General features: G+C 39.4%; 2 protein-coding genes and 1 long non-coding RNA gene across 3 annotated transcripts in view; 2 read left to right on the forward strand and 1 right to left on the reverse strand.

Moving 5' to 3' along the window:
• Positions 1–5,911, forward strand: part of LOC120417021 (guanylate cyclase soluble subunit beta-1) — a 113,972-nt gene extending 108,061 nt beyond the window's left edge. The window contains exons 4-11 of the mRNA XM_039578960.2: positions 52–152; positions 873–1,362; positions 1,829–2,007; positions 2,080–2,191; positions 2,254–2,413; positions 2,473–2,555; positions 2,616–3,162; positions 5,750–5,911. Of these exons, the coding sequence (XP_039434894.1) occupies positions 52–152; positions 873–1,362; positions 1,829–2,007; positions 2,080–2,191; positions 2,254–2,413; positions 2,473–2,555; positions 2,616–3,162; positions 5,750–5,911 (1,834 nt within the window). The remainder of the gene's footprint in view (positions 1–51; positions 153–872; positions 1,363–1,828; positions 2,008–2,079; positions 2,192–2,253; positions 2,414–2,472; positions 2,556–2,615; positions 3,163–5,749) is intronic.
• A 2-nt stretch (positions 5,912–5,913) lies between these two features.
• LOC120417022 (uncharacterized) lies at positions 5,914–7,392 on the reverse strand. Its single transcript, XM_039578961.2, has 4 exons — positions 6,790–7,392; positions 6,518–6,731; positions 6,367–6,462; positions 5,914–6,299 (listed from the first exon to the last, which is right to left on the reverse strand). The coding sequence occupies exons 1-4, from the start codon at positions 7,109–7,111 to the stop codon at positions 5,915–5,917; spliced, it is 1,017 nt and encodes a 338-aa protein (XP_039434895.1). The 5' UTR covers positions 7,112–7,392; the 3' UTR covers position 5,914.
• Positions 7,393–13,755: 6,363 nt separating this feature from the next.
• LOC128092396 (uncharacterized) lies at positions 13,756–14,610 on the forward strand. The gene is made up of 2 exons (XR_008211725.1): positions 13,756–14,022; positions 14,404–14,610. It is a non-coding gene; the product is annotated as an uncharacterized LOC128092396 (long non-coding RNA).
• Positions 14,611–27,798: the final 13,188 nt, after the last annotated feature.

Below are 27,798 nucleotides of genomic sequence, written 5' to 3' on the forward strand. Positions count from 1 at the left end.
GACAGCCAATAGATTAAAAGTATATCTTTTTCTCGTTTCTCCTCCCTTTAGGAAGCAAGCTCAGGTCAACATGGAGGGCCAATTTCTGGTCCGCCAGATCTACGAGGACGACATCACGTACAACCTGATAGAGGCTGCCGTAGCCATACTGAGTGAGTTTTTAGTCGGCGTTCTCTTCTTTTTGGGCAGCCGTAATTGCTTTTAAAATATTGCCTGCGTGCGATTTGCTCAGTGGTCTTGCTTAAGAATGATTAGGGGGGCTTGTTGAAGGAAATTAGCTCTCGTCGGAGCGAGGTGACACTTTCAAGAATTCCCCTTCAGAATGCTGATTAGGGTCGACAAGAGAGATTTATTTTAAGATTACTTCCAAAACCGACCACCAGGAGCGTTGCAGTTTCCAAAGGGAATGTTGACGTTATTGTTCTGTCATACCTCCTTTTAGGAGCGTTCTTTTATAACGTAACGCAAAATTTGGAATTTTTGACCCCTCCCCCTTCGTAACAAATCGTAACAGATGAGCGACCCCCCCTACCCACCACCCCCACCTGTAACGCGTAACGCAAGGTCTTTTTGCATTTTTTTAAGAATTCTTATATGAAAATTTTGCGTTACGTAACAGAATTTTTCAGCACTCCCCCCCTCCCCCTATTTTCGTAACATTTCGTAACAAACACCGACACCCCCTCCCCCCCCCCCCTAACTGCGTTACGTAATAAAAGAACGCTCCCTTAGAGTGTGACAGTCGTCAAAGAGAACTCTCTTCGGCGATAACAGCGCTTTAGTGGTCAGATTTGGAACTATCTTCAGTCAACTTTTTAACAACTGCAATGATCGAATAAAGTAGCAATTCTTAATCCAACGTTTCCCCACAGACATTCCCGCCGGCGACATCCTCGAGCTGTTCGGCAAGACGTTCTTCGAGTTCTGCCAGGACTCCGGCTACGACAAGATACTCCAGGTGCTAGGCGCTACGCCGCGGGATTTTCTGCAGAACCTGGACGCCCTGCACGACCACCTGGGCACGCTGTACCCGGGAATGCGAGCGCCCTCGTTCAGGTGTACGGAAACGGACGGCCAACTCGTGCTGCACTACTACTCCGAACGGCCCGGCCTGGAGCACATCGTGATAGGTATCGTCAAAGCAGTCGCCTCGAAACTCCATGGAGTGGACGTGGAGATCAAGATCATCCGGCGGAAGGGTGATCCGATCGATGACAAGCCAAAATCAGCACCGCCGGTGCAACCCGTGCCAACGCCGATTCCCGTAGTTCCAGCGGCGGCAACGCCAACCGTAGTAGACAACAGACCAGTTCCTATCTTCATCTCCGCCGACCCGGCTGCCGCCGAGTTGGCCAACCTAGGGTTATGTAAACGAATACTAATGTCTAAAACGTACGGTGAATCTTATCTATCGAATAGACTGAATAGTACGTTGATCCCCACCGGTATTGCACTGTCCGAACACCGTAGCGCTAACGAGTGGCATTCTCCTCTCCTTTTCTCTTTCTCTCTATTTCTCTATCTCTTTTTCTCCAACGCACAACCAACCATTCCGACGCGTGTGTGACCCCGTGGTAGATTTAGCAACCTCCAAAAGCTCGACAACGCTTGCACACCGAACCGAACCTACGTCTTGCAATGGCAATAAACCTAGCTTAAGTAGTAGTCAAAACGGAAGCAATAGTAGACTGTTTTTCGAAGATCATCAGCTACGCCACCAAACGAGCACTAGTAGTAATGGTACCATAAATTGTGATAGAACCACCACCAGCAGCAGCAGCCTACCACACCCGCAGTCTCCCGCGCTAAAGTCCCCGCGATCCAAAAGTGGACCCGTCACGGCAGCGACCAGCCCGGCCAAGGTCGAACTGTACGACCACTTTCAGTTTCTGATCACGGAAATCTCCGGCCCAAAAACGCCCACCCGAAGGAGCGAGGAGAAGGAACAGCAGGCAGACTTCCAGCTGGTAGCCAAAGGTACACGAATTCACCACAAGGATCGCTGCAGTCACCACAGAGAAGACTGCAGCGCTTCCGCGGTCGGATTTGAAACCTTCTAACTCACTACCCCTTTTGCAGCCCCAATGATCTCACCAACGACGTTCTGCAAGGTGTTCCCCTTCCACCTGATGTTCAACCGGGATCTGATCATCGTGCAGGCCGGCAGATCGGTGTCGCGAGTAATTCCCAAGTAAGATCACCCTCCCTTCCTAACCTCGTGGAATCTACAGTAACCTCTTTCGATTTTTCAAGAATCTCCGAGAAGAACTGCCACCTGCTGACGATCTTCGAAGCGGTTCGGCCGCACCTGCAGATGAGCTTCGGCAACATTCTGTCCCACATCAACACGATCTACGTGCTCAAGACAAAGTCGGGCGTGATGTCGATCAGCGAGCGATACCTAAGACTGAAGGTTTGCTGGCGAATGATCGCTGTTTGTTCGTCATTAACAAGAGTCTTCTTTTCTTGCAGGGTCAAATGATGTACATCCCCGAGTCGGACCTGATCCTGTTCCAGTGCTACCCGAGCGTTATGAACCTGGACGATTTGACCAAGTGAGTACCACGATCGCGATGCATGATCTACTGATCTTACACATTCCCAACAAATTTCAGGAAAGGCCTCCACATCTCGGACATCCCGCTGCACGACGCGTCCCGTGACCTGGTGCTGCTGTCCGAAAAGTTCGAAGCAGAATACAAGCTGACCACCAACCTGGAGATCCTGACGGACAAGCTGCAGCAGACGTACCGCGACCTGGAGAGCGAAAAGTCCAAAACCGATCGGCTGCTCTACTCGGTGCTACCGAAAACGGTCGCCAACGAGCTGCGGCACCAGCGGCCGGTTCCCCCGAAGCGGTACGACAGCGTGACGCTCATGTTCTCCGGGATCGTGGGCTTCGGGCAGTACTGTGCCGTTAACACGGACGCCGAAGGTGCCATGAAGATCGTCAAGATGCTCAACGAGCTGTACACGATCTTCGACGAGCTGACGGACTCGAAGAGCAACAGCAACATTTTCAAGGTGGAAACGGTGGGCGACAAGTACATGGCGGTGTCGGGGCTGCCGGATGAGTGCGAGAACCACGCCAAGTGTATAGCGCGGCTCGCGCTGGACATGATGGACATGGCGCGGAACGTCAAGATGGGAGCGGAGACGATGGTGAGTTCGACCAGGACTACTTCAGACTACAGACTTTGAGTGATGTGAATCAAGAATTTAAAAAAAAAATGATTAAAATTTTACAAAATTTAAAAAAAAATTACAAAAATTAGAAAAGTAAAAAATTTACAATGTTTACAAAATTTACAAAATTTACAAAAGTTACAAAATTTACAAAATTTACAAAATTTACAAAATTTACAAAATATACAAAATTTACAAAATTTACAAAATTTACAAAATTTACAAAATTTACAAAATTTACAAAATTTACAAAATTTACAAATTGACCAAATTGATCGAAATTACCAATTTGATCAAATTGCTCAAATTGACCAGATTGATCAAATTAACCAAATTGAACAAATTGGCCAAATTGACCGAAATGCCAATTACCAGTTTGACTAAATTTTCCAAATCGACCAGATTGACCAAATTGACCAGATTTACAAAATAACCAAAATGACTAAAATTACCAAAATGACCAAATTGATCGAAATGACCAAAAGGACTAAAATGGCCAAATTGAACATGTTGATCAAATTGACCAAATTGACCCGATTGATCAAAATTACCAAATTGATCAAATTGCCCAAATTGTACATAATGATCAAATTGGCCAAAGTGACCGAAATGACCAAAATTACCAGTTTGACAAAATTTCCAAATCAACCAGGTTGACCAAATTGAGTAGATTTACAAAATAACCAAAATGTTAGTCAAATTTCCTAAATTGACCAAATTACCAAATTGACCAAAATAACCAATTTGAACAAGTTGATCAAATTGCCCAAATTGCTCAGATTGATCAAATTGACCAAATTGGCCGACATGACAAAAATTACCAGTTTGACAAAAAATTCCAAATCGACCAGATTGACCAAATTGAGCAGATTTACAAAATAACCAAAATGACTAAAATTACCAAATTGACCAAAATTACCTAATTGATCAAATTGACCAGATTGACTAAATTTACCAAATCGACCAGATTGGCCAGATTGACCAGATTGATCAAATTCACCAGATTGATTAAATTGACCAAATCAATTAAACTGACCAAAATAACTAAAATGACCAAATTAACCAAATTGATTAAAATTACCAAATCGACCAGATTGATCAAATTGACAGAATAGATCAAATTGATGAAATCGACCAAAATTACCACTTTGACCAAATTGACCAAAATTACATCATATTGATCATTAAACAAACAAACGTATTTTTTTGAATACTTTAGAATTGTAAAAAGACAAAACTCTAATAAGATGAAAATGCACTCCAAATTTCGCTTCGTTTGATACCCATAATGTTAATTATACAAATTTAGGTATTTTAGAAAAAAATGTATTGTGAAAATTTGAGTATTTAACAAAAAAAAAATCTAAAGTGAAAATACATTCAAAATTGCGCATCTTTTAAAACCCATATTGCAAATTTATGGAAATTTTAGTACACAGCAAAATAAGTAGTAATCCAGCTGCGTGTAAAAGGCGTGGGTGTAAAATAAATATTGTATTAGTTTATAGAATTATGTGTAATATAACACCCTGAAATATGTAGCTCATCAGTATGGGAAACCTATTTGACCGAAATGTCAAGCTCATATATACGTTTATCCTCTCCATTTTTCATCGGTTTGATGGCCGAGCGGGCTAAGGCGCCAGTTCTTACCGTTGGTGCTGGGTTTGAATCCCATCGGTTGCATTTTTTTTTTGTGTTTGCAAAAAATGTACATGCAGTGTGTAATATTAAGTGTTTATTTTGACGAAGGTGATGTGCATGCTTTTGCGTGCGATTTTACCATCGGATTTTTTGCTGTGTACTTTCGAAAAAAAACAATTTTTCGTGGAGTTTGGACATTTTCAGCAACAAAAAACTCTAACAACAGTAAAAAGTATACAAAATTTCACTATGTTTGATACCCATATTGCAAATTAGGGGGCTAATAGAAATAGATTTCTATTCAACTGAAAACAATTTGAAATGCATTTTCCTGCTTTTATAATCAAATTTAGCACGTTTGGATTCGTTCAAAAATATTTAGAATACTTACTTACGAAAATACTTACATATTTTGAAAACCAATGCAATGATTACAAAACATCTAGACTGGTGAATATTGCATGTGCATGTAATTACATTTGACAGCATGGAATATCTCTGCATACTTTTTGGGACTTGGGACAAATTTGAACAAAGACTTGATACTTGGGGCAAGGGATTGCTTGAGACATGGAAATTTTATGAACTTGAATGAAATTCAAGCGATATCGAACCTTTTTGAGACTAGAAACTGCGAGACAAAGTATTACTTGATACAACGATCGAATTGGAGCAAGATATTTTTTTAGAACTGAACTTTACTTGGAACTATAAATATCTTAAGATTTGTTCCTCGATTTCTCGAAACAAGGATTTACATAGGACAAATCTGTCTACTTGACAACACTTGTGACAGGGACTACTTGAAAGCTATACAAGAAGTATAAGTGACTTATTGGGACTTAGAAATATGGTCTATGGGTCATTGCCAAGAGTCGACCAACCATAAAAGGAATTGTGATATCTCCCCCCTCCACAGAAAATCACCATCGGTATTCACTCGGGCGAGGTCGTCACGGGGGTGATCGGCAACCGGATGCCCCGGTACTGCCTGTTCGGCAACACCGTCAACATCACGAGTCGAACGGAGACCACGGGCGTGCCCGGCCGGATCAACATCAGTGAAACCACGTACAAGTAAGTATCAGTCGAGCAGATCAATGTATTTCTTAATTTTGCGAGGCACGGCCAGTTTGGCGATTCCGCGCGGTAGCTGGAACGCGTTCCGCAGCAGGTTCCGCACGCGGCATCGACAGATCAGCTTCAGCTTGGGCACCCCGAAGACCTGCTCGCGCGGGATTAGGTTGTCCTGGAGCAGGGTGCCGTACTTGAGCTCGAACATCTCCTTGCGCACGTGGAAGAGGTGGGGTTTGTAGGGAAGCTCGACCATGACGGTGCAGGTTAGGAGCAGCTTCAGGCAGGACACCAGCTGGTACGGGTAGGACCGGTTTTCGTTCTCGCGCAGTTTGTCCAGCAGGCTGATGATTGGGGGAGCTCCGCCGTCGTCCGGGTTCGGGTCGGCACCGTGGCTGACAATTTTGAGGGGGTGGGAATGTTAGTATGGAGGTTTTGATATGTTTTTTTGGGGGTTTGTACCGGAGAAGAATCATGACGATGTCGGGAGCTGATGCTTGGATAGCTGTCCTTAGGGGTGCAGCCTTCCCACAAGATTCTATTGGAATATCTATGAATCTTGTTGAGACGAGATGTTAGTAGGGAATCATTTTAAAAGAACTGTTAGTATTACTTGGTTGGCATGGTGTTATGGTACGCGTATGAGTAATGCGGAAAGCAAAGTTTCGAATTCCCTGCATGGTGTAGAAAGAACACCAGCGCTCGCAGATTCTCGTCCTGATCCTTGAAGTCACTCTTCCAGCCGGCTATGAAGTGAGGCGCATTGGCTCCAAACAACGCTCCCAGGAAGATCCTCTCGAACGTATTTTCGCACTGGTAGATCTCCTCTAAAGGATCAAGGTTGATCAGGTATTATGAGAACCTCCACTAAAGATCGAGACCTACCCAACAACGTCCGTATCACCTCGGAATCCTCCAGACTCCAATCCCACGCCACCCGTACCGCAATATACAACACGTTATGGAACTTCCCCATCATGCAAACCTCGTGATTCCCATACTTCATCTTCCGGTGGTAGTCTATGGCGGACTTCACCGCCAGCGCCACCGCCAACTGCGCCGAGGCCGTCTGCCGACCCTCAATACATCCGGATATCACCGCGTTCAGGTGGTCAATCACGTCCCGGCGACTCTTGCGCGACTTGAGTCCACTTCGCTCCAACTTCCGGAACGACTCCTCGAAGAACACCTCGAATACGTACTCCATCTCCCCCCTAATCCAAAACCAGTTGCGCAAATCCGGAATCACTGCAGAAGAACAACTTTTCTGATATTGTTTCCGCCCCTACTCAGTATTATTGCCTTTTCCGTTAATTAATTTTCCTTCCTTCCCTTCCCCCTTCGCACAGAATCCGGTTTCCTCACTCGCTCAAAGTTGGTCCTCCTTTGTGGTCCAACGAAACAATACAAGCTGCCCTCAAATCTCAACGCACCCGTCGTATTGTCCGGTAGTAAGAATTAAGTCAACAACCAGTCGGAACCACCCCCCGATCGGAACTGAGCAGCAGTGCCAGTGTAGGGAAAAATTTAATTACCTACCAGAGGCCGCCTGACCAGCGAGGACGGGGCTACCTTTATTTTCGGCCTCAAGAGACACTGTTACCCGGACCGTACCACCTTCGGTGTGTGGTTGGGGAGGGGTCGAAAGTTATTTTTTTCAGCATGTGGGTGGTTTCTTGAGGCGGAAGCGGGGTTTATCGGTATTTGAGTGCAGGATGGAAATACGGTTTGTAACCAAATTATTGGAAACTGAAGGACCAGACTCCTATGATTTTTTTACAATATACAGTGGCTTGATGTTTGTATGGAAAAACTTCAAAAATTGCCCAATTCAATCAGAACCAAGATCAGAACAGTTATTTCCTGTTCGTAATTTGTCCCCAAAACATCCCACAGACATACTTTTTTCTGATTTGAATGAAATTTGTATTTCCTAACCCGAGCAGACGGAAATAACTTGGGAATAGCATTTTTTTGATATTTGAACATACTAGGCCAATAACATTGTATGTTATTTATAACAAGATTTGTTATTCGTCGCTATGAAATTCGTGTTATTGGGTTGTTATTATAATAACAGACTAATAACATTTTTAGTTATTCTTCGAACAAATCTTTGTTATTATTTTTTGTTATTTTAACAACTAATCCGATCATCCCAATAACAGTTGGAGGAATTCTTCCATAACAAAAAAGATTATTCCCAAGTTGTTTTTTCTTTCAACAAATATCAGACCAATAACAAATTTTGTTATGATAACATAAACTGTTATTAAACTCTTAAGCAAAAATGGATTTTTCAAGAAGATTCCATAACATTTTTCGTTATTTTAACAGTATTTGTTATTGAAATGGCATGAATTTTGTTATTACCGTCTGCCCGGGAAGTCAATAGAAGCCATTTTATACCATTATTATTTCCATACAACTTTTAATGCACTAATCTGTACCTTGGGAAAGGATTTTCGTATCGATTTGGTCTCGGCCAAGTTGTAGTTAGGACTTAAAAAAATGGTTCAAAGAAAAAATCACGACTTTTAATTTAACTTTTTGTCACTAAATGTTAAATTCCCAAAAACTTATTTTGAAATTGTCTATTGTTTTTTTTTTTATGTCCAGACTAGAAATGGCAACTATAGTACAGAAGGTGCAAAATCTTATACCAGAGATATATTTAAAAAAAAGGTTATTTTTGAAAGAATCTGAAATATTGTCAATACACCAATAATTATCAATCGCAGCGAGATAAACTATTCCAAATGTTTATCATAACTCAAACATGAGGTACCAAACGAAAAAGTGTGGAAATTTTGCACGAAAACTTTAAATAAAATTTGTACCAGCCTTAGGAGTCGAAAATAACTTAACATATTTTCACCGTTTTCAAGTTGCAATTTCAAAATACTTTATGAAGAAAAGCACCCCGAAAAATAAACGAGAAAATTTCTGGGACAAAGAACAGTCAGAAGAAAAGTCATTTTATTTTTTGGCTCCATAAGCTGGATTCAGGCGGGCAATATATGGCGAAAAGGAACCACCCAGTCACGACGTTCTAGCAGAGTTCTTAGACAGAGCTGGATATTCTCACAGCAATCTGGCAGAAATTTTCCACTGGTCTAGCAGGATTCTGGCAGAACAAGCTATGCTAGAATATTTCGTGACTGGGCAAAATAAAATGCCAGTGTTTTCTCTGTGCTGCTGGTTGCTGCTACAACTTTGTAAAGTTTAAAATATGTGAAAATGATTTTTTTTTTTCATCGTCATCTTATCAGCTCCTTTTCTCAACTAGCAATTTCTTGTAAACTATTGGATTGATTTTTAATGCAAAGAACTGAAACTTAAAAAAATGGTCTTCTCTATCAAAACATTTTGAAAATTAAAAAATCATTTGAAAGTGTTCAATATAAATGTTTTCAGCTTTTTCAAAAGGTTAATCGTGATTCTAAAATATCAAAATTATGTCCTTTGAGAAGAACAAAAAATTTTACAAAAGTTTTATTTTCTAGCATTGAAAATCAAACCATTAGTTTCTGAGATATCGCGAGTTGAAAAATATGAAGTTTATTAGACGGCTATGAGAAAACCTCATTTTTCAGTCAACAGATCACATCAGAGTCCAACGAAAGGAAATTTCAGGTTTTCTTTTTAGCTTTCAAAATATTTTTTTCAGGGAGGCTTATCCTACATCCCGATCAGACGGTAATAACTAAAATCATGCCATTTCAATAAGAAATAATGTTAAAATAACGGAAAATGTTATGGAATCTTGTTGAAAAATCAATTTTCGCATAAGAGCTGAATAACAGTTTATGTTATCATAACAAAAAATTTTATTGGTCTGATATTGATTGTGCGCAAAAACAACTTGGGAATAACATTTTTTGTTATGGAAGAATATCTCCAAATGTTATTGGGATGATCAGATTAGTTGTTAAAATAACAAAAAATAATAACAAAGATTTGTTCGAAGAATAACTAAAAGTGTTATTAGTCTGTTATTACAATAACAATCCAATAACAAAAATTTCATAGCGTCGAATAACAAATCTTGTTATAAATAACATAAAATGTTATTGGCCTAGTATTTTAAAATATCAAAAAATGTTATTCCCAAGTTATTTCCGTCTGCTCGGGATCAAGTATTTTTAAATTGCAAAAATGAACATTTTCAGAAAATAATCACCATAAAAATGAATAAAACTCTAAAACGGAGCACTTTGGCAAACAAACTGTGAAGGCATCGCAAATTTGATATTATATCTAACAAAAAAAATGGAATTATGCTTGACAAATTTAATTTTTTTTCAAAAAATCTCGATTTTGCACCAAGTTAAACTGAAGCGGAAAATTTGTTTTTTTAGTTCTCTACCAATCCCGTAATGTATTAAAAAAATCGAAATGCGCAAAAAAAGTTTCCGTGTTAAAAAGGTTATTTTGACAAACTTTAGTTTTACAAAAATCTATACTTTTCTTGTTTTGTATCTTTTTTGATTGATTATTTTCACTTGAATTTGTATTTATCTCGTTTAGTTTATGTTTGTTTATGTAAGTATTTTGCATATTCTACCACCTTTTACCTCTTTTGTATGTTTTTTTTTTCATTTTTTTACAGACACTTTGTTCCATTGTTTGCTTGCTTTTCATATGTATGCTATAGAATGATACCATTACGATTGAAATTGGAAAAAAGGCGTAGAGGCAAAGGCATTACAAAAATGACTGCATATTTATTTTCGCCTAAAGTTTAAGAAATGTTAGAAAGAAACACAAAGTTAACCCTTGAAAAAAACTACATTTAACAAAACATCGTTAAAGTGACATAAAACAAGTCAATCTTCCAACCCCATCATTTTCCTATATTGGATGATTTCTTTTTTCAATGATTTTTGCCTTCCTTATTGAGGAAAGGCTATAAAATCACTCGAAAAATGAACTTCTCAATTTGACCTCATAGACCCACCTTCCTTTAAACATATCGACTCAGAATCTCGTGCCAGCATGGAAGAAGGACAAACAGACTCCTGCAGGAGCCGTGTTTACCGCGGCGGATTTTCCTCCGCTACCTGGAGCGGTACCGGAAGAGAAACATCCTCGTCCCGCAGGAAGAAGTCAAGGAAATACTGGCGCCGACGCCGGTGCAACCCCGAAGGAGCAACAAGGTGAACGGATGCTGTACAGCGAGTCGGAGCTGTGGGCCATTTACCGAGAGTACAGAGTTCGCTTGAGGCAGTGCAAGACACCCGAGGAACAGATTGACGTGATCGCACACTTGCTGACACATGGCACGAGAAAATGATCATCTGATTCAGTTGCGTTTTTTTTTTTATTATTTATTATTTGTTGTATTTTTGATCCTCGGTCCTAACCTGGTCGTAGCACCTAAAAGGACCTAATAAAAATAAGTTGTGAAGAAAAAAAAAATCTCGAGCTGAGCAAATGTCTGTGTGGATGTGTATAGGTGGGTGGACAAAAAATGGTCACTCGATTATCTCCGAAATGACATTACGGATTTTGACCGTTTTGGTCTCATTCGATCCGTCTTGGGGTCTTATAAGACTCTAGTTCATATTATAATGTTTCTTTTCCAAACATCAAAAGTTATGCTAACACACGATTTTGGCTTAAGTCCATGAGATTGTAAAAAGGGTGGTTTTTTGTAGGAAACCCGTTCTTGTTATATATTTTAGAAAGGTATTTCAAAGACCATTCCAATGAGCCCAAAAGATTGAAGATCTGACAACCCTATCAGAAGTTATGAGCACTTAAGTCAGGGGTGACCAAAGTATGGCCCGCGGGCCAATCGGGGCCCGCGAGGTGATTATTTGTGGCCCGCAGACCCATTTTAAAAGATCATGTAAAGAGGCCCTTTGAACCATCTGAAATATGATTTTATAATTCTAAAAAAATAGCTCATACTTTTTTTTGAGAAAAACTTTATTATTGTTCATTTTAAAGAAATAGTTGTTTATCCATGCTTTGATCCTGACTATACGACATACATATGTTTGATGAAAAGTCTAAATTAATCAAAGTTAAAATATGATAAAAAATTGAAACTTCGTTAAAAAAAATAAACATTTCTGGAAATTAGAAATAAAACGTTAAAATTTTACTAAAGTAAAAAAGTGTAAAAATTGCAAAAACAAAGGTTTTCAATACTAATTAAAAAATACATCTAAGCTGAGCCTTGAGACTCGAACTTATGACATTTGGGTTTTGAATCTAATTGACTAACATCTGATTCAGGCATACAATGATTTTTTTTCATATTTTAATTAAATTGGAGGAATAATTGTTAGAAAATCCGTTTGCAATGACCACATGATAGTCGAAGTCCATATAATCAGTAGTGCTGAAAGGATATTACGGTTCTGTTCAGCAACGGAGAAAGACAACCATGGGTGGTCTCTCATGCTCATGCTCATGCTCAATTCCACAATTTGTGGGTCCCATTTTTATTTATTTTTAAATGATAATTAAAATTTTAGGGACAAAAAACATCCAATTCAATACCTTTTCCACTTTTATTATATTTGAGAAATTACGATCGTCTTCAGCCACAAAATGATCAACACCCCCACGACCTGACCTAGACCGTTGTTTATAAACTTCTAACAAAAATATTTGCAGGAGCCTAACCTGATTGCCATGTTTGATGAGGCATGCAAATTTCAATGAATAGCCCATGGATATTTTTTAGCATTTTTAAGTACTGTGGATTTCAATAAATTTGAATTAACTTATTGGAGCTATTTTGAAATAATTTTTTTTTTTGGAAAACTGTCCCTTTTTGTTCTCTTATATTTAAATGACGAAAATGTAAAAAATACATAGAATTACTTTAAAATCTTCAGCTGATCAAAGTATTCTCAGTCTTTAGGTTTCAAAAACGTAATTATTTTTTTTTAAATAATCATTTTTTCACAGTTGGCCCGCATGCTCATGTGAGCTTTAAATTTGGCCCGCCATTCAAAAACTTTGAGCACCTCTGACTTAAGTGATATTTTAGTACTTTTTGAAGACAGGGCTCAGGTATTTTGCAGAAAATGATGTCCGGATCAATCATGCAACCCATCGTTAGATGGATAAAAAAGATTTTTCCAATACAAAACCAATCGTCACCAAATTTTGGAGGGTTGCAAAATGTTTAATTTAAAAAAATAATAAAAAAGGACCAGTGTGTTGTGAACATATTTGATTAAACAATCATGGATTCTTCTACGCTCTTTTTCGATTGAAGTACTTTTTTGATACTTTTTTTTAATGTTTTTAAAATTAAGCTTATTTTTTCCTTTTTTGTAACTGAACTCATATTTTGATTAAAAAAACAATTAGAACAATTAAAATATTTTACATACTTTTACATTTTACTTTCAAAAATACCAATTCCATATGACATCCTAAATTTCCATACCCGAAATAATTGGTTGACCATAAAGGGGCCTAGATTTCAAGCTCTTTGGTCCAGCATTGATTTTTCAGCACTATCTTTATTTATCGAACTCGGTAAACCACGTTGAATATATGTACGACTCATGCTGAAAAAATCTTCTTTTGCAACTTGTTAAATAAACTACTATTAGAGCAACGACTAAAAAAACTCCATTGCCAAAAAATGTTTTCAACTCGTTGCAAAAAAATATTTTTTCAGCACTTGTCGTAAAAATTAAAACCTCTCCTCCTAATTGAAAAGATACAAATTGATTTGAATATCACAAAAATAAGCTGTTTTTTTTTGTAAAAAAGGTATAAGATGTTTTTCCGTGCCCAGATCCCACATGTGCATGGTTCAGAAGCCCTCGATGCGATTACGGAAGGGAATTGGAGTGCGGGGTGGTGGGTTGATGTCTGTAAGCAAAAGAACCGTTCCGTAAAAGGTGTACACACATTGATTGCTCCTGTTCCGGTGCTCTGTACAGGTAGGGCTTCCTTTTCCAATACCCTCCCCCTCTTTCGGCCAGAAGTGGAGTGCTGAGTCGTTTCGTAATCCTCCAACAAAATACAGTGTCGAGTGTGTGTGTTGGGAGCGGAGGGGACTTTAGGGAGGTTTGCTTCAAAGGCAGTTTGTTGTTTGATTTCATTCAAAGTTTCATCGATTCCGGAAAGCAAAGCAGAAAGGTAAACAGTGGTTAAAGTTTGCTGGGAGGACAACACTCCACCTCCTTGTTCTAAGTACACTCAGATGCATTGAATAAAATTCAAGTTAGGTTTGTGAAGAACTAAATTCCACAAAATTGCAATGACGTCAACATTGGTAACAAGGTTTGAAATAATAGAACTCTCAAGATCATCTGGCTTTTCGACGCTACTGAGTGTAACACGTATTTCGGCATTGGTTTAGAAGTCAGTCTTTCCGCTCCAATCTGGTCCAGTCTGGTACGGTCTCGCCTTAATCGGAAGCAACTTTTGCTGTTTCAGCACCGCCCAATTATAGCTTTTAGTAATTTGATCAAGCAATTATAATTACATCTTCCCATCCTGATTCTTCCCGTTCTGTAGGCTGCTCTGCGAGCCGGTCAATCAGGATCCCTTGTTCCAGCTGGACTACCGTGGCTCCGTGACCATGAAGGGCAAGCCGGAACCGATGGAGTGCTGGTTCCTGACCCGGAAAACTCCCAGCAGCAACGGACAGCCTCCACCGCTCGGGAGTCCGGCCATTTCCGTAACGCCGGACAAGCAGTGAACTGCAAACTAATATGCAGTGTAGATGTGAAAAGGGGAACTTTGTTACCAAAGGTTAGGGATAAAGAGGATCCAATTAAGTGAGATTAGTAGCAAACTATTCATTACGGTTTGATAAGTCGAAACAAATAACCATTCTGTAGTGTGAGGAAAATAACAAACAATAGTTCGAATGTAGAGTAATTTCATAACTTGAAGAAAGAATAAATCCAAACAAACCAAAACAGAAAAAGAGAGAAATCTATTTATCAATCATCTGAAGAAGCAACTTAACCAACTTAACTAAAACCAAAAATGGCCAAAAACTCGTCAGAACCTGCTTCGTGGAAGTGACTTGATGTTGTGTTTGCTACCAAACAAATAATAAACTCTATCGTGAGAGAGTAAAAATATGAGAGAACAAAACAAACAACTGTATAGAACAAAAAAAATCTCAAACCAAACCTGATGAAAGCTATTTCTAAAACTGTAAACTAAACAAAACCAATTAAAAGCAAACCTGTTGTTGTTGTTGTTTACCCCCCTTTTTTGTTGACTGTGGTGATGGTAGGAGGAGCTTGTTTTGTTATCCTTTTCTACAAACCTACTTGTTACGGACGTTTTGCTTTGAGAACCCGTATGTTTTTTGGTACAAGCTATTGAATTTTTTAACTGGGCGCTACCTTTTCCTGTAAGCAGCAAACTTTAAAACAAAAACACTAGAACCTAGAGAGACGCGAAAAACGAAGGTTTTGAGGGGAATTGAGTAGCGAAACACGATAGGAACAAAACACTCTACAAACAAAAAATAATTAGTGGAAAATCGCAACTTTGTCCATAACCAGAAGAGAGAGAAAAATCACATACAGAAAATAATCAAAACAAACCAAAAATAGCTAACAATTTTGCGTGTGCTGGAACAGTGTAACAACCAATAAAACAAAAAATAAAGGAATTGTGCAAGGAAATGGTGTCAGTATGGAACAAATAAAGCAAACCCTAAAACGAAAGTGGAGCGTTGTTTTATTTCAAAAAAGAAATTGATTTCGAGGGAAGATACCTTGGCTTTGAAAAATCAAGCTTCAAATTAATTTTAAAAAAATGTATTTTTTGCATAAAAAGTTTTCATCTTGTCAAACGATAAGTACAGAACACGGAGAAAAAGAACTCCCGAAAATAATGAACAAGCGTTCATGAAAATGGAAACCACGAACAAAGAGTTCAAATTCGTTTTTTTTATTTTTTTTTTTTTTTGCAAATACACTTTGAACATTTCGTTCGTGGTCAAACGTACCATGCAATTTGAACACTTTGTTCGTGGTTCTCAATTTCATGAACGCTTGTTCACGATTTTGGGAACTCATTTTTCTCCGTGTAATCTCGCTGGTTCTCGAGCATAGCTCAATTAATCGGGACGATTCTTTTTTCAAGTGATTTGAGGAGCGGTGGCTGAATGGTTACGATGTTCGCTTTATAAGCGAATGGTTTTGGGTTCGATACCCATCTGCTCCCAACGAGAAAGTTCTGAACTTAATAAAATTTGAAATGAATGAACAACTTGTAGCTCACGGCAGGGGTTCGATCCCCCGTCCTTAGGATTGGCAAGCAAAATGCTTTCCACTTTACCGTGGAGCATTGGTAGCTTGAGGAGGACTTAGACTGATATAGTTGAATCCAAGAATCGGACAAAGAATCAAATTGAATGCAAGTTGAATATCAGAACTCAAACAAGATTGCATGCAAGATTGCAAGCGCAGTTGAAATTGAATCTAAAAAAACCTCGCTAAAAATAGCCTGGGCTGACTGATAGAAATCATCCAATAAGAGATGAGAAGAATTGAAAGCTTTCCCATTAGAAATGAGATCACACGAAGAATTCGAACAACAATGCAAAAACGGTGCAAAAACTCGCCTATGGTGGCTCCTCAGACCATTCACCTTCCCAAAAATCTTACAACTCCAAGCGAAACTTACTTATTTCAATTCAATCAGTATATTTCTTTACATAATCAACTAACAATGTTTTGTTTTATTTGCAAGCACCAAACAGAGTTGATTGATAAGTGCAGCGCTTCTGGGGACGCGCAGTTCTGTTTTCTCGCGATAATTTTCGTCTCTTTTGTGTCGCTGTTTATGTGCATGGGGTGATTGGTCATAATTAGGGTTAGTGAATTTTCACGATTTCGCAGACAGCGTGAAATTCGTGAAATTTGAAGATTTCCGTGAAATCCCGTGAAATTTATCAATTTCTCAAATCATTGCTTAGAAATAACAACATAATAAATATTTCATCAACGAATACTTTTTAAGTAAATTTTATTAGTTTTCAATTGAAAAATTTATTGAAGAATTGTGAGCAAAATATACATTAACATAAAATTGTTACAACTTTTACTGAGAAGTGAATACTACGAATACTTAAATAATGCTAACAAAAATCAGTCAAAGTATCAAAAATATTCTCGTTATCATCAAGTTTTCACAAGGATGATATCAACAATCATTTGATTGCAGTTATTCTAATACCAAAAAGTTATTTTTTTTACAAATGCTTTTAAAACCAAAACTTGTTAAAATTGACTAAACAAGTATTTTGTAATTAGTTTTTAAAAGATCGCGCAGTTTTTTTTTTTTAATTTAATTGATTTATTTTTAGAAATCTTCTAAAAGATTAAATGAATAGTATTTTTGATCTTTAAAAAAAAATGATTTTTGCTGAGTCCTGTTTAATTTGCACGATATTTATTATTTAGGTGATTAGTTTTCTTGGATATAAAAAAAAAATCTTTTTTTTTTGTTTGCGCTGTTTTGATTTTGAATAACAATTTGAAGATTTCGTTATAGATTAAATAATTTTTGTTTTTTTGGATTTTTATTTTAGTTTTAGATAAAATAGAAGCAAATTAGCGCAAACTTCTTAACTACATTAGTCGAATATTTAAAAAAGCTTTTCAATAACAGAGAATACGCATGTCCTACATTTCGTTTAAAAATATTTATAGAGCCCATCCCAGTTATGAATCAATGAATTTTTTTTTAAATTAAAAAAATGTTTTTTTTTTTTTTTTTTTGGAGGAGCTTGGCCGCACTGGCCAAGTGCGGTTGGCTAGTCGTGGGCGAGTCGGGTTTTTGTGTTTTTTTTTCGATGTTGAACGCGCGTGGTACTGTCTAAATTGTGTCAAAAAGATTGTTTGTAGCCTGCTTGAGTGGGGCAAAGTGAATGTTTTCTGTTTTTTTGTGTTTTCTGTATAATTTGAGGCTCGCAAAGATTTTCATTTTGTGGTTTATTTTTGCTTTGTTTCTGTGGCACGTTGCTGATTTCATCGATCTTGCGCCCATCAGACGCTGTCAGACGTTATGCCTTTCCTGCAGGGCAAGCTGTTCACAGCGTTGACAGAAGTGACATTTGTTTTGTTCGAGTGCTTTGTTTTGAAGCCAATCATTTCATTTGGGCCCAGTTGCAAAACTTTATCTTCACAGTTTTTTCTTTATAAATATTTTATTTTTCTAATTAATAATGCAATGCGTGCTCCGCGGTTCGGAAAATCCGAATTTAAAGTAGTTTTTTTGTTTTGATGAAAATGTGTACAACGTGGGTGCTGATTCGGCAACCCAAACTCGCTGCGTTTCTGGTTACCGATGACACTTTAACGCTGGAAAGTGTTATCCGAAGACTCTACGGTGACCGGCGAGTATGGTGATGGAGCGGTGTGTCAAAGCTGCAAGCAACCTAAGGCCGCTTTGTTGGAGACAAGGATGGAATCATTCCGGTGAGATTGTTCCTTTTAAATCTTAATATACTATTTTATTTGCCTACAGGTCAGTAAGATTTGGTTCTGTGCATTCAGCCGGTTCACGTCGGGGCGTCGCATTTGATTTTCATCGCCGTTGATTTGTTTATTTCCCCCCGTTGTGTGTATGTGCATTTTCTGGAGTGTATCTACTTTACGGGTGGTTTGCCTGAGTTGACAGTTGCTTCTGTGTACTCTACCGATTCACGTCGCGCTTGATTATGTTGCTCGGGCGGTTTTTGCAAGAAAACTGAAACGGCTAGTTAAATTCGGACGAGCTCGTTTCATGACGGTTTCTGTTAATTTTGAGAATTCTGCTAATGAAATTTGCTTATTTCCAAACCTTATCGTTGTCGCGTTATTGATTCAAGACCGTACATTTTCGTTATTTTAATTTTTGTTTTCAATCAGCTCCTCACGATGTCATGAGTTGCGTTGGTGATCTTGAACGGTGCGCGTTGCGGTCGTTACGAAGGATTTTCGTTGCCGTTTCCGTCTTTGTTGTCCCACGATTGCGTGTTTTTCTATCCGGGCGGTTTCGCGTTTTCGCATATTATTTTGGTTTTATCTTTCCACAGCCGGCTGTCTAAGATTGAATCATTAATGCTAAACTCAACACCAAATAACCGGGAAAAGTCTCATCCGCAACATCCGATGTTTTGCCTTGAGAATGCATAATACATAATACCATTAAACCAAATTTATTGATTATTGGGTCGCATCATCATCCTCTATGATGAATCCTGGCCATTACCCTTACCCACTAACAAAATCCCAAGTAGAAGTAGTTTTTCCGGCACACGTGGGGGTGTGGATATCGTATAGAACCCACCCTTGGTAGCAACCTGTGTTAACTAACATTCCCGTCCCAATCCCCCCAAGATCTACAAACTGACATGGCGGGCGCCGTTGGTGGCCAACGACTGTTACCTATAAGCTCCAGATCTAGTTTTGATGATCTTGATGTTTTATCTTTTCAGCGCATTCATACATGCTGTTGATAAGGGAAACACCATTAGACCGTTGAAGCGTATGATCGTTGTATTGATAGGATTTTACGGTCCTGTTCAGCAACGGAGAAGGACAACCATGGGTGGTCTCTCATGCTCATGCTCATGTTCAATTAAAAAAATGTTTTTTTTTGTGTCACGTTAAAATTTAGTTAAGAATTTTTATTAGCTTATTGAAAAATAATATTATAATTAAGAATAAAAAGTAGTTTCTGCAATTTTTACATCACATTTTCAGGGTTATTTTTAAAAAAATCTCTTTCCGCGAAATTTCCGTTAAATTTGGTGTTTTGAAATTAGGGTCCCCGTGAAATTTGCAATTTTTGAGCGTGAAAAATCACTAAGCCTAGTCATAATAATTGAATAATGCCTTCATAAGTGCAGTGCTTCTTGGGACGCACAGTCTGGTTTTTTCGCGATAATTTTCGTCGTAAATGATCGTAAAATTTTATTCCAACTTTCAGTTTTAGTATTAACTCATCAAACTATCGTTTTTATGAAGAGTAAAGCGTCATTTATTTACTATTTTTGAAATTTGCTCGCGTTATCTAAATTGTAAAAACAGTAAAAATATACTGATAAGTCCAGCCCATAGCACTACTGCTCGGCTGGCACGCGTTCGATAAAAATAAACCACTTTAAATAATCAATTATCTATCTTTCCGCAGCCGGCTACCTAAGATTTAAAAATTTCAACCGATAAACAAAATGCTCATGGTCACATCACTGCCACTCGTGAATCCTGACCTCATACCCATCTTACTAACCCCTCAAAACTCATGTGATACTTTGTCGGAGAAGCAGTCGATTGGGCGGTCTCTATCACTCAAGTATCGGACTAACATTCCCATCCACTTCCCCGTGACCCTACCACTGGTCGTGGCCGGCGCCGGTATTGATCAGCATGATAGGGGCCTTTGAGAAGTTGCGAAGCGAGGAAAGATAGCACCCACTCATCTTCCACGGCTAGTGGATGTAACTTCTGGAGGTCCTGGTCAATAACGGAGTAGCAACTGCGGGTGGGCACCTATGCTTATGCTTATGCTTATTTGCAAGCACCAAACAGAGTTGATTTTTCAAGCTTTGTGTAAAATTTGTATCTCAGTGGATAAAATTAAAAACTATTTTTACAGGAAAAAAAGTGTAATAGACGGTAACTTGTTTGGAACACATTTTTAAAACACTTTTTTATCTATTTTTGATCAAATCGGACACTTTCAAGTTTTTCATTATAATTCACTAGATTTAAAACTAAAGGAAAAAAATGCTCACAAATGATAGCTTGACATGGGTTTTTCTAGCCTGGAATATTTTTTTTCCAAAATTTATTTGAATAGAAAATATTTTTTTATAAAAAATAATACTAAACATTGAATGAAAATCAAGAAACCTCGATTTTAAATTTATCCGGGACCGTGGTGTATGGGTAATCGTGATTGCCTCTCACCCAGTCGGCCTGGGTTTGATCCCAGACGGTCCCGGTGGCCTTTTACGAGACGAGATTTGTCTAATCACGCCTTCCGTCGGACAGGGAAGTAAATGTTGGCCCCGGTCTAACCTAGAGGACTAGAGGTTAGGTCGTTGGCTCGTTAGCCTTCGGATACCTAGTTTCGAGTAGGAATCTCGCAATCGAGAACGCCAAGGCAAAGCTGTGTAGCGAATAATTTGATTTTGATTTTAAATTTAACTTAAATACATTTTCCCAGTGTTTCAGCAGAATTTCTAGATTTTTCTCGGTGGAATCAAATTCCATTTTTTCCCGTGCTGACGCTGCCTCAAAAATAGTTATTTGAACAATTATCTAACACTTCGGATATTTTTTAAATTTGTCCATACAAAAAGTATCTTTAGTATTGATTTTCTAATCAATTTGGTGTCTTCAGCAAAGTTGTAGATATTGCATACGAAATTACACATTTTTTTATTCGTTTTTTTCATCCAAAAAAATGATTTGCGCAAAATTATCATTACATGACAAAAAATGGCATTTTTTCAGCTACGGTACAATTTGGTCAACATTCATTGGCAGTTAAAAATCATAATTTTGGAAAAACTTGGCAAAAAGTCGTAAAAAATGTAAGAAATTAAATCAAATTTGCAATCAAAAAGTATTCTACATAAAATTTGATAAAGAGCACCGTTAGTTAGTTATGACCTGGGTATACCTATAGAACGGAGAGAATCTTCTGCACATGGAGGTGGCTCGCACTGTCAGCATTTCGCATCTTCTCAGCTTGCTTTAGGTTATAACCACTTAAAATTCATATTTGGTTAAAACCATGTCTCTGTTTCCTGTTGAAGTGAAGGCCAAAAAACGGATTAAATATGTTTTCAAAGCCGAGTCCGGTGGTGCAATGGTTAGCGTGGTTGCCTCTCACCCCAGTAAGGCCTGGGTTTAATCCCAGACGGACCCGGTGACATTTTTTGAGACGAGATTTGCCCACGCCTTCTATCGGATATCAGATGAGGAAGTAAACCGTCGGTCCATTTGCGAAAACGAGGTTTTGGGTGACTCACCACACATAACCTTCGGACGCCCATATATTATGCCGAGGCCAGAGATTGACGCTGCTGCTGTTGCGGATGGTCTGGGACGCATGTACCGAGGCATTAAGGTTGATCCCCGCTTCCCCGTCACAACTGAGCCCCTCGCCGCTTCCGTCGCTTCGAGTTCCAGCCATCTCAGTCGTCCCGGCCTTGTGAACGGGACCAGAAGCGGGGTCAACTACAGCCTGCTCTCAGGCAAGTACTTGCACTTTCCCAGTACAATTCCGCCCCCTGATGATCCTTTGGTTTCCAGCCATTTCCACCCATCTCATGCCGAGCACGATCAACCGCTCACCGGTCCTTGCCAGCAAAATCTTCACGGTGCTGACGCTGAAGTTGCTGATCATCCGGGACGCACGTACCACGGCAATGTGGAATGCCCCCGCTCCCCCGTCACAGTCGCGCCATCCGTCAGTTCCGGTGAATATGTCTGTTCGAGCTCACCTAGTCGTCCCGGCGCTGTGTGCGGTCAAGGATGCGGGGGCTTCCGGCCTGCCAGCTCAGGCGAGTACACATGCATTGATCCCAACTCTCCCGCACTCAATGATTGCACTTTGCAGCGGCCTGCTGTTCCAAATGGCGTAATCAGCGTTTATTACCAAAACGTAAGAGGCCTCAGAACGAAGATTGACGACATGTACTTAGCATCGCAAGATTGTGGGCACGATGTAATCATTCTGACGGAGACGAATTTGAAAGACGACATCACATCACTGCAACTCTTCGGATCAGCATTCAACGTGTTTCGTTGCGACCGGAGCCGGAAGAACAGCGAGAAGCAGAGCTTTGGCGGAGTCTTGATCGCAGTATCTAAACACTACAGCAATGCACACGAAGTCGAAACAGCTCGGGGCAATGAACTTGAGCAATTGTGTGTAGCAGCGAGCATTCAGGGCGAAAATTTTCTATTCTGTGCCATTTATGTTCCACCTGAGAAGAGATCTGATGTTAATCTTATCAATGAGCACATTGCGACCATCGATGAGTTGCGAGGTACGAGGTGCGCAGACCACACAACCGTTGTCTGTGGCGACTATAATCAATCCCATGTTCAGTGGTCGCTGATTGGCAGCACAGCTCGCCCAACGAGCCCCCTGACTGCCGTATCCGCCATGGCTTTGGTCGATGGAATGGATTATCTCAACCTGTGTCAAACTAATCTGGTACATAATTGCTTTGGGCGGATTCTAGACCTCGTCTTTTGCTCGTCGCAGAGATCTGTCGCTGTGGATGTGGCTGCATCTGCTCTGGCGCTACCGGTTGATTCGCATCATCCTCCCCTAGTCTGCCACTTTCCCATCTTCAAGCGACCTCAGGAACGCAGAGGCAACTCGGCGAACCCAGCGCTGCGCCTGCTAAATTTCCGCAAAATCGATTTCGCTGCTATGACGACATTCTTGCTCAGCGTAGACTGGAGTCTATGTTTGACAAACCTTGGTGTTGATGAGATGGCTAACACCTTTTGCAGCATTATTCGGAACTGGATGAATCAACACGTGCCTACAGTAAAGCCCCGCGTGTTTTGGAGCTTTGTGAACGCGAAAAGAAAGAGCAAAGACATCCCTGACAGTGTTTTTCTTGACCAACACGAGTCTGGATCTCCAGAGATGTCCTGTGATCTGTTTGCACAGCATTTCAAAAGTGTTTTTGCTGCAGGTTGCGCCACTGACGAGGAAGCTGCGGTTGCTGCAAACAACGTTCCCGAGAACCTTCTTGACCTTTCAACATTCGACGTGTCAGCTGATATGGTAAAGCAAGCGCTAGCAAAGCTAAAGTCGTCTTTCTCCCCAGGGCCAGATGGTATCCCTTCTGTGGTCTACCGCCGGTGTGCTGATGCGTTAGTTGCTCCTCTTTTGGCCATTTTCAACAAGTCGTTTTCCCAGCAAACGTTCCCGTCAACTTGGAAGCAGTCATTCATCGTGCCTGTGCACAAGAGTGGTGACAAAAGAAACGTCAGAAACTATCGAGGAGTGACGAACCTGTCCGCAGCCTCCAAATTGTTCGAGATCATCGTCAGCAAAGTGATCCAGCGTCAAGCTATGCGCTACCTGTCCGATGATCAGCATGGTTTCATCCCGAAGCGTTCGGTGACCACGAATCTTTTGGAATTTACCTCAACATGCATCGGCCACTTGGAGAACAAAGCGCAAGTCGACGTGATATACACCGATCTCAAGGCCGCATTTGACCGCATCGACCACAACGTCCTGCTGCGTCCACAACGTCCGCCTCGGCTTATCTGTACAACTGGTAAACTTTCAGCTGTTTTTGTGAACAATTCGGGAGTACCGCAAGGAAGCAATTTGGGACCGCTTCTATTTATCCTGTTTTTCAACGACGTGCTGTTTTTGCTAGGACCTGGTTGCGCCCCTGTGTACGCTGATGACCTAAAGCTATTCCTGCCGATCAAAACAACAGATGATTGCTGTCGATTACAAGCTCTTCTGGACATGTTCGTCTCCTGGTGTCGGCGCAACAAGCTCGTCGTAAACATTTCCAAGTGCTTGGTCATGTCATTCACACGTAGCAAACGGATGATCCCGTTTGACTACAGCATCGATGGAGTCGTCCTGCAAAAGGTTGACCAAGTGAGAGATCTTGGAGTTTTGATGGATCCTAAGCTGACATTTGACCTCCAACGAGTTTCGGTGATTTCCAAGGCCAATCGGCAGCTTGGATTCATTTCCAAAATTTCGAAGGATTTTCGAGATCCGTACTGCTTGAAATCACTGTACTGCTCCCTCGTTCGGCCCATCCTAGAGTACGCTGCCATTGTGTGGTTGCCCTACCAGCTAACGTGGATTTTGCGAATCGAACGTGTGCAGAAGCGGTTCATCCGGAGGGCCCTGAGAAGCTTGCCCTGAAGGGATCCAGTTAATTTGCCTCCGTATCCAGCTCGATGTCGGCTGTTGAACATCCAACCCCTTCAGTCCAGGCGTATAACACAGCAGGCAACTTTTGTTGCTAAGTTGTTGAACGGTGAAGTTGACTCTCCGAATCTGCTCTCTCTTATCAACTTCCGCACACCGCAAAGAACGCTTCGTGACTCAACGCTACTAGCCCGCAGATTCCACCGTACAGCCTATGGTTTCAACGAACTAGTTTCCAGCATGATCCGAGCCTTCACAGCAGTAGAAGATTTGTTTGAATTTGGTGAATCATCTGTCCGTTTTCGTGATAAAATCAACCGTACTCAAACTTTTATTCATTAAGACAAACATTGTCAGATGAATGTAAATAAACAATTAAACAGCAAATATGAGCAGAAACTTGCAACAGAGACCACAAAAGACCCGGGGGTCGTTAAAGTGGATTGCTTTGCTTTTTATATATTTTCAAAGAGATCAGAAAATTCTTGCAAGTTTTCTTAAAACACATTGGAGATCGTAAATCGTTGCTAACATAGGGGAAATATACCATTTCTCAGCCTATTTCTATTATCGGCAAATCAGCACTTTGATCATGAATTACAGCTTTCATAAGGTGTTTTTGACTGTTCCAAAGTAACAAATAGCTCAAATAAAAGTGAGCAAGCAACTCTCCATTGTTGATGTATCTAAAAATGTTGATTTAGTAGCGGAAAACTGCGAAAGTGATGGGAATTGGTCAAACGGCTTAGAGTGATTAAGATGGGTATATTTTCCCTACAACTTCTGAAACAAAAGCAAACAGGAAAATGAAGTTTTTTATGCATCTATACGAAGTAAAAAAAAATCACTGCAATATTAAATCTGGGAAAGGGTACATCTTTTCGGTCTAAACGGAGGTAAAATTAGAACATAAATTTATTAATATTTAGCCTTTCAAAATTCCATAATTTTTCACAGTGCAACATAGATTCGTTTTTTTAAGTGCCAATAACTAGGGCTACTGATTTTTTTACAAAAAAAAATTCGCGACATGTCATTTACAAAACATTGGAATAACAAGGCAATCTCACGGTACCCTTAAAATCTGCTTAAAATAGACGCAAAAATAAATATTTTAGAATGACTGTGTACAGTAGTTCAGATAAAAAAATTAATCCCTCCAAGCAAAATATTGATTGCAAACAAAAAGAAATTCTATATTGGGTAATTTTGTAGAATTATAAACTCTAGAAATTTCATGTACTAAAATATCTCCAAATAGAGGACATCTTAAAAAACCAATTCACTAAAAGTAAAATCAACAAAATTAGTAAAATATTTTTTTGGTTTTCTACTAAAGGAAAATATGGGAATTTCAAAAAAGTTTAGGGTAAAATTCAGTTTTAAGCAGAATTAAACATTTGTTAATTATAATTCCTGAAAGTTATTAAACATTGCTTAACCAATAAAAAAAAAATACAGGGACTGAGACTGAGATCAAACTGCTTTGCTTTTTATTTCATTGAAGTTTCGAATAATGTTCATTCACATTCTTTTTGGCATTTTATGTAATAATGAAACAATGGTCAAGTTGACATTGTATATTTCGGGGCTTATACATATGGCTGCCCAGAATAGTTCCATATTCTCTCAAAACCTCGCTCCACAAGCTGAATATTGTTTCTTGAGCTATTTTAGGACTCTGGACTAAATATGAACAGAATCGGTCAACATTTACTCATTGATACTCAAAGGTGAAGTTTGTATGGGAAAAATCGAATAAAATGTATGGAAAACTAATTTTTCTTACAGTTCTTACAGTGGTCTGCAGGTTTTGCTACTTCCATTCATATATTCCCAAAAGTGAGATTTTCATTGGAAATTTAATGCTCTACAACTTTGTAGAACATACCAAAGCTGTAAAATTCGATCCAAAAAAGTTATTAGCGATTTAAAAAAGTCATTTTTGTATGAAAAACATGTTTTTCACCAACTTTATGCTCGAGTATCAATGGGTTAATCTAACCAATTTCAAAAATTTGCACAGATGCTTAAAATAACCCAATAAATCGTTTTTCGGTTGTTGAGCAGGGAGTCATTTTTTCTGGGCACCCTAATGTACATTCAGCGCTAATTTCACTGGAAATGTGAAATCAATTTTCAAAATCTTCAAAAATTAGTTCTAAATTTATCATGATTTTGTTTTACTGCTGCTTCCAAAATGAACGTTCAAATTCTTCATAAAAAAATCTAGGTTTCGTTTATATTGATTTTCGCGGCCTTTCACGGTATTTAGCGAGGTTTCACGGCCAAGGGCAAATATCACGGCTTCCGCGAAATCGCAAAAAGTTACTAGCCCTACCGATAACCCAGCAAGTATGTCCGATTTCAAATTTAAAAAGGAACCCTCGTAAAGTGTTTCGCTTCATCGAAAAAATATTTTACGAACTATCAGAAAAACCTCAAACAAAATAGTACTTTGTTCTAGCAAACTTGATATAGCCCCACAATTTAACGAGACCCCTTTTGAGACAGAAAAATTTGCTTTGCGTTTTTCTCAGCTTGAAGTTTTTGCATATGGGACATTCATGCGTACATGGGCAGTTCAGCTTGAGCACAAATTACCAGATCTTCGAAATTTTAGACGCGTTTGGAAGGTATTCAGGACTATGCAACGGTGCATAACATGACGATTTCCGAAGCGTTCTGGAATTACTTTTTTGACTATTTATAGAGGGTAATAAAAGGTATAAATTATGCAACAGAACCCAGCGGAAGCAATTTCCCTAAATTCTTTAGAATCCCTCAATGAATCACATTTCTACCTGCGACAACAAAGCCACTTCACGTTGTACTAAACCATAGCATTACAACACTAATCAAACTTAGTCATCCGCCGTTAACCACCCCTTTAGTCGCACCAACTAGCAAGGTGAAATCTTTCCCGCGACGCACCTGTACTAAAAACCCCTTATCTTATCAATTTCGCTAACGGTCGCTACCATCACGATTCCCAACACACTTCGGATCGCCGAA

Source organism: Culex pipiens, chromosome 1 (genome assembly GCF_016801865.2).
Source record: "Culex pipiens pallens isolate TS chromosome 1, TS_CPP_V2, whole genome shotgun sequence".
NCBI classification, from domain to species: Eukaryota; Metazoa; Arthropoda; class Insecta; order Diptera; family Culicidae; genus Culex; species Culex pipiens.

Coding starts and splice junctions, on each gene's coding strand:
- LOC120417022 (XM_039578961.2), bottom strand. CDS start 7,111: ATGGAGTACGTATTCGAGGTGTTCTTCGAGGAGTCGTTCCGGAAGTTG. Junction 6,732..6,789: donor GGTGATACGGACGTTGTTGG/GTAGGTCTCGAT, acceptor TTGATCCTTTAG/AGGAGATCTACCAGTGCGAA. Junction 6,463..6,517: donor CATAACACCATGCCAACCAA/GTAATACTAACA, acceptor CGTCTCAACAAG/ATTCATAGATATTCCAATAG.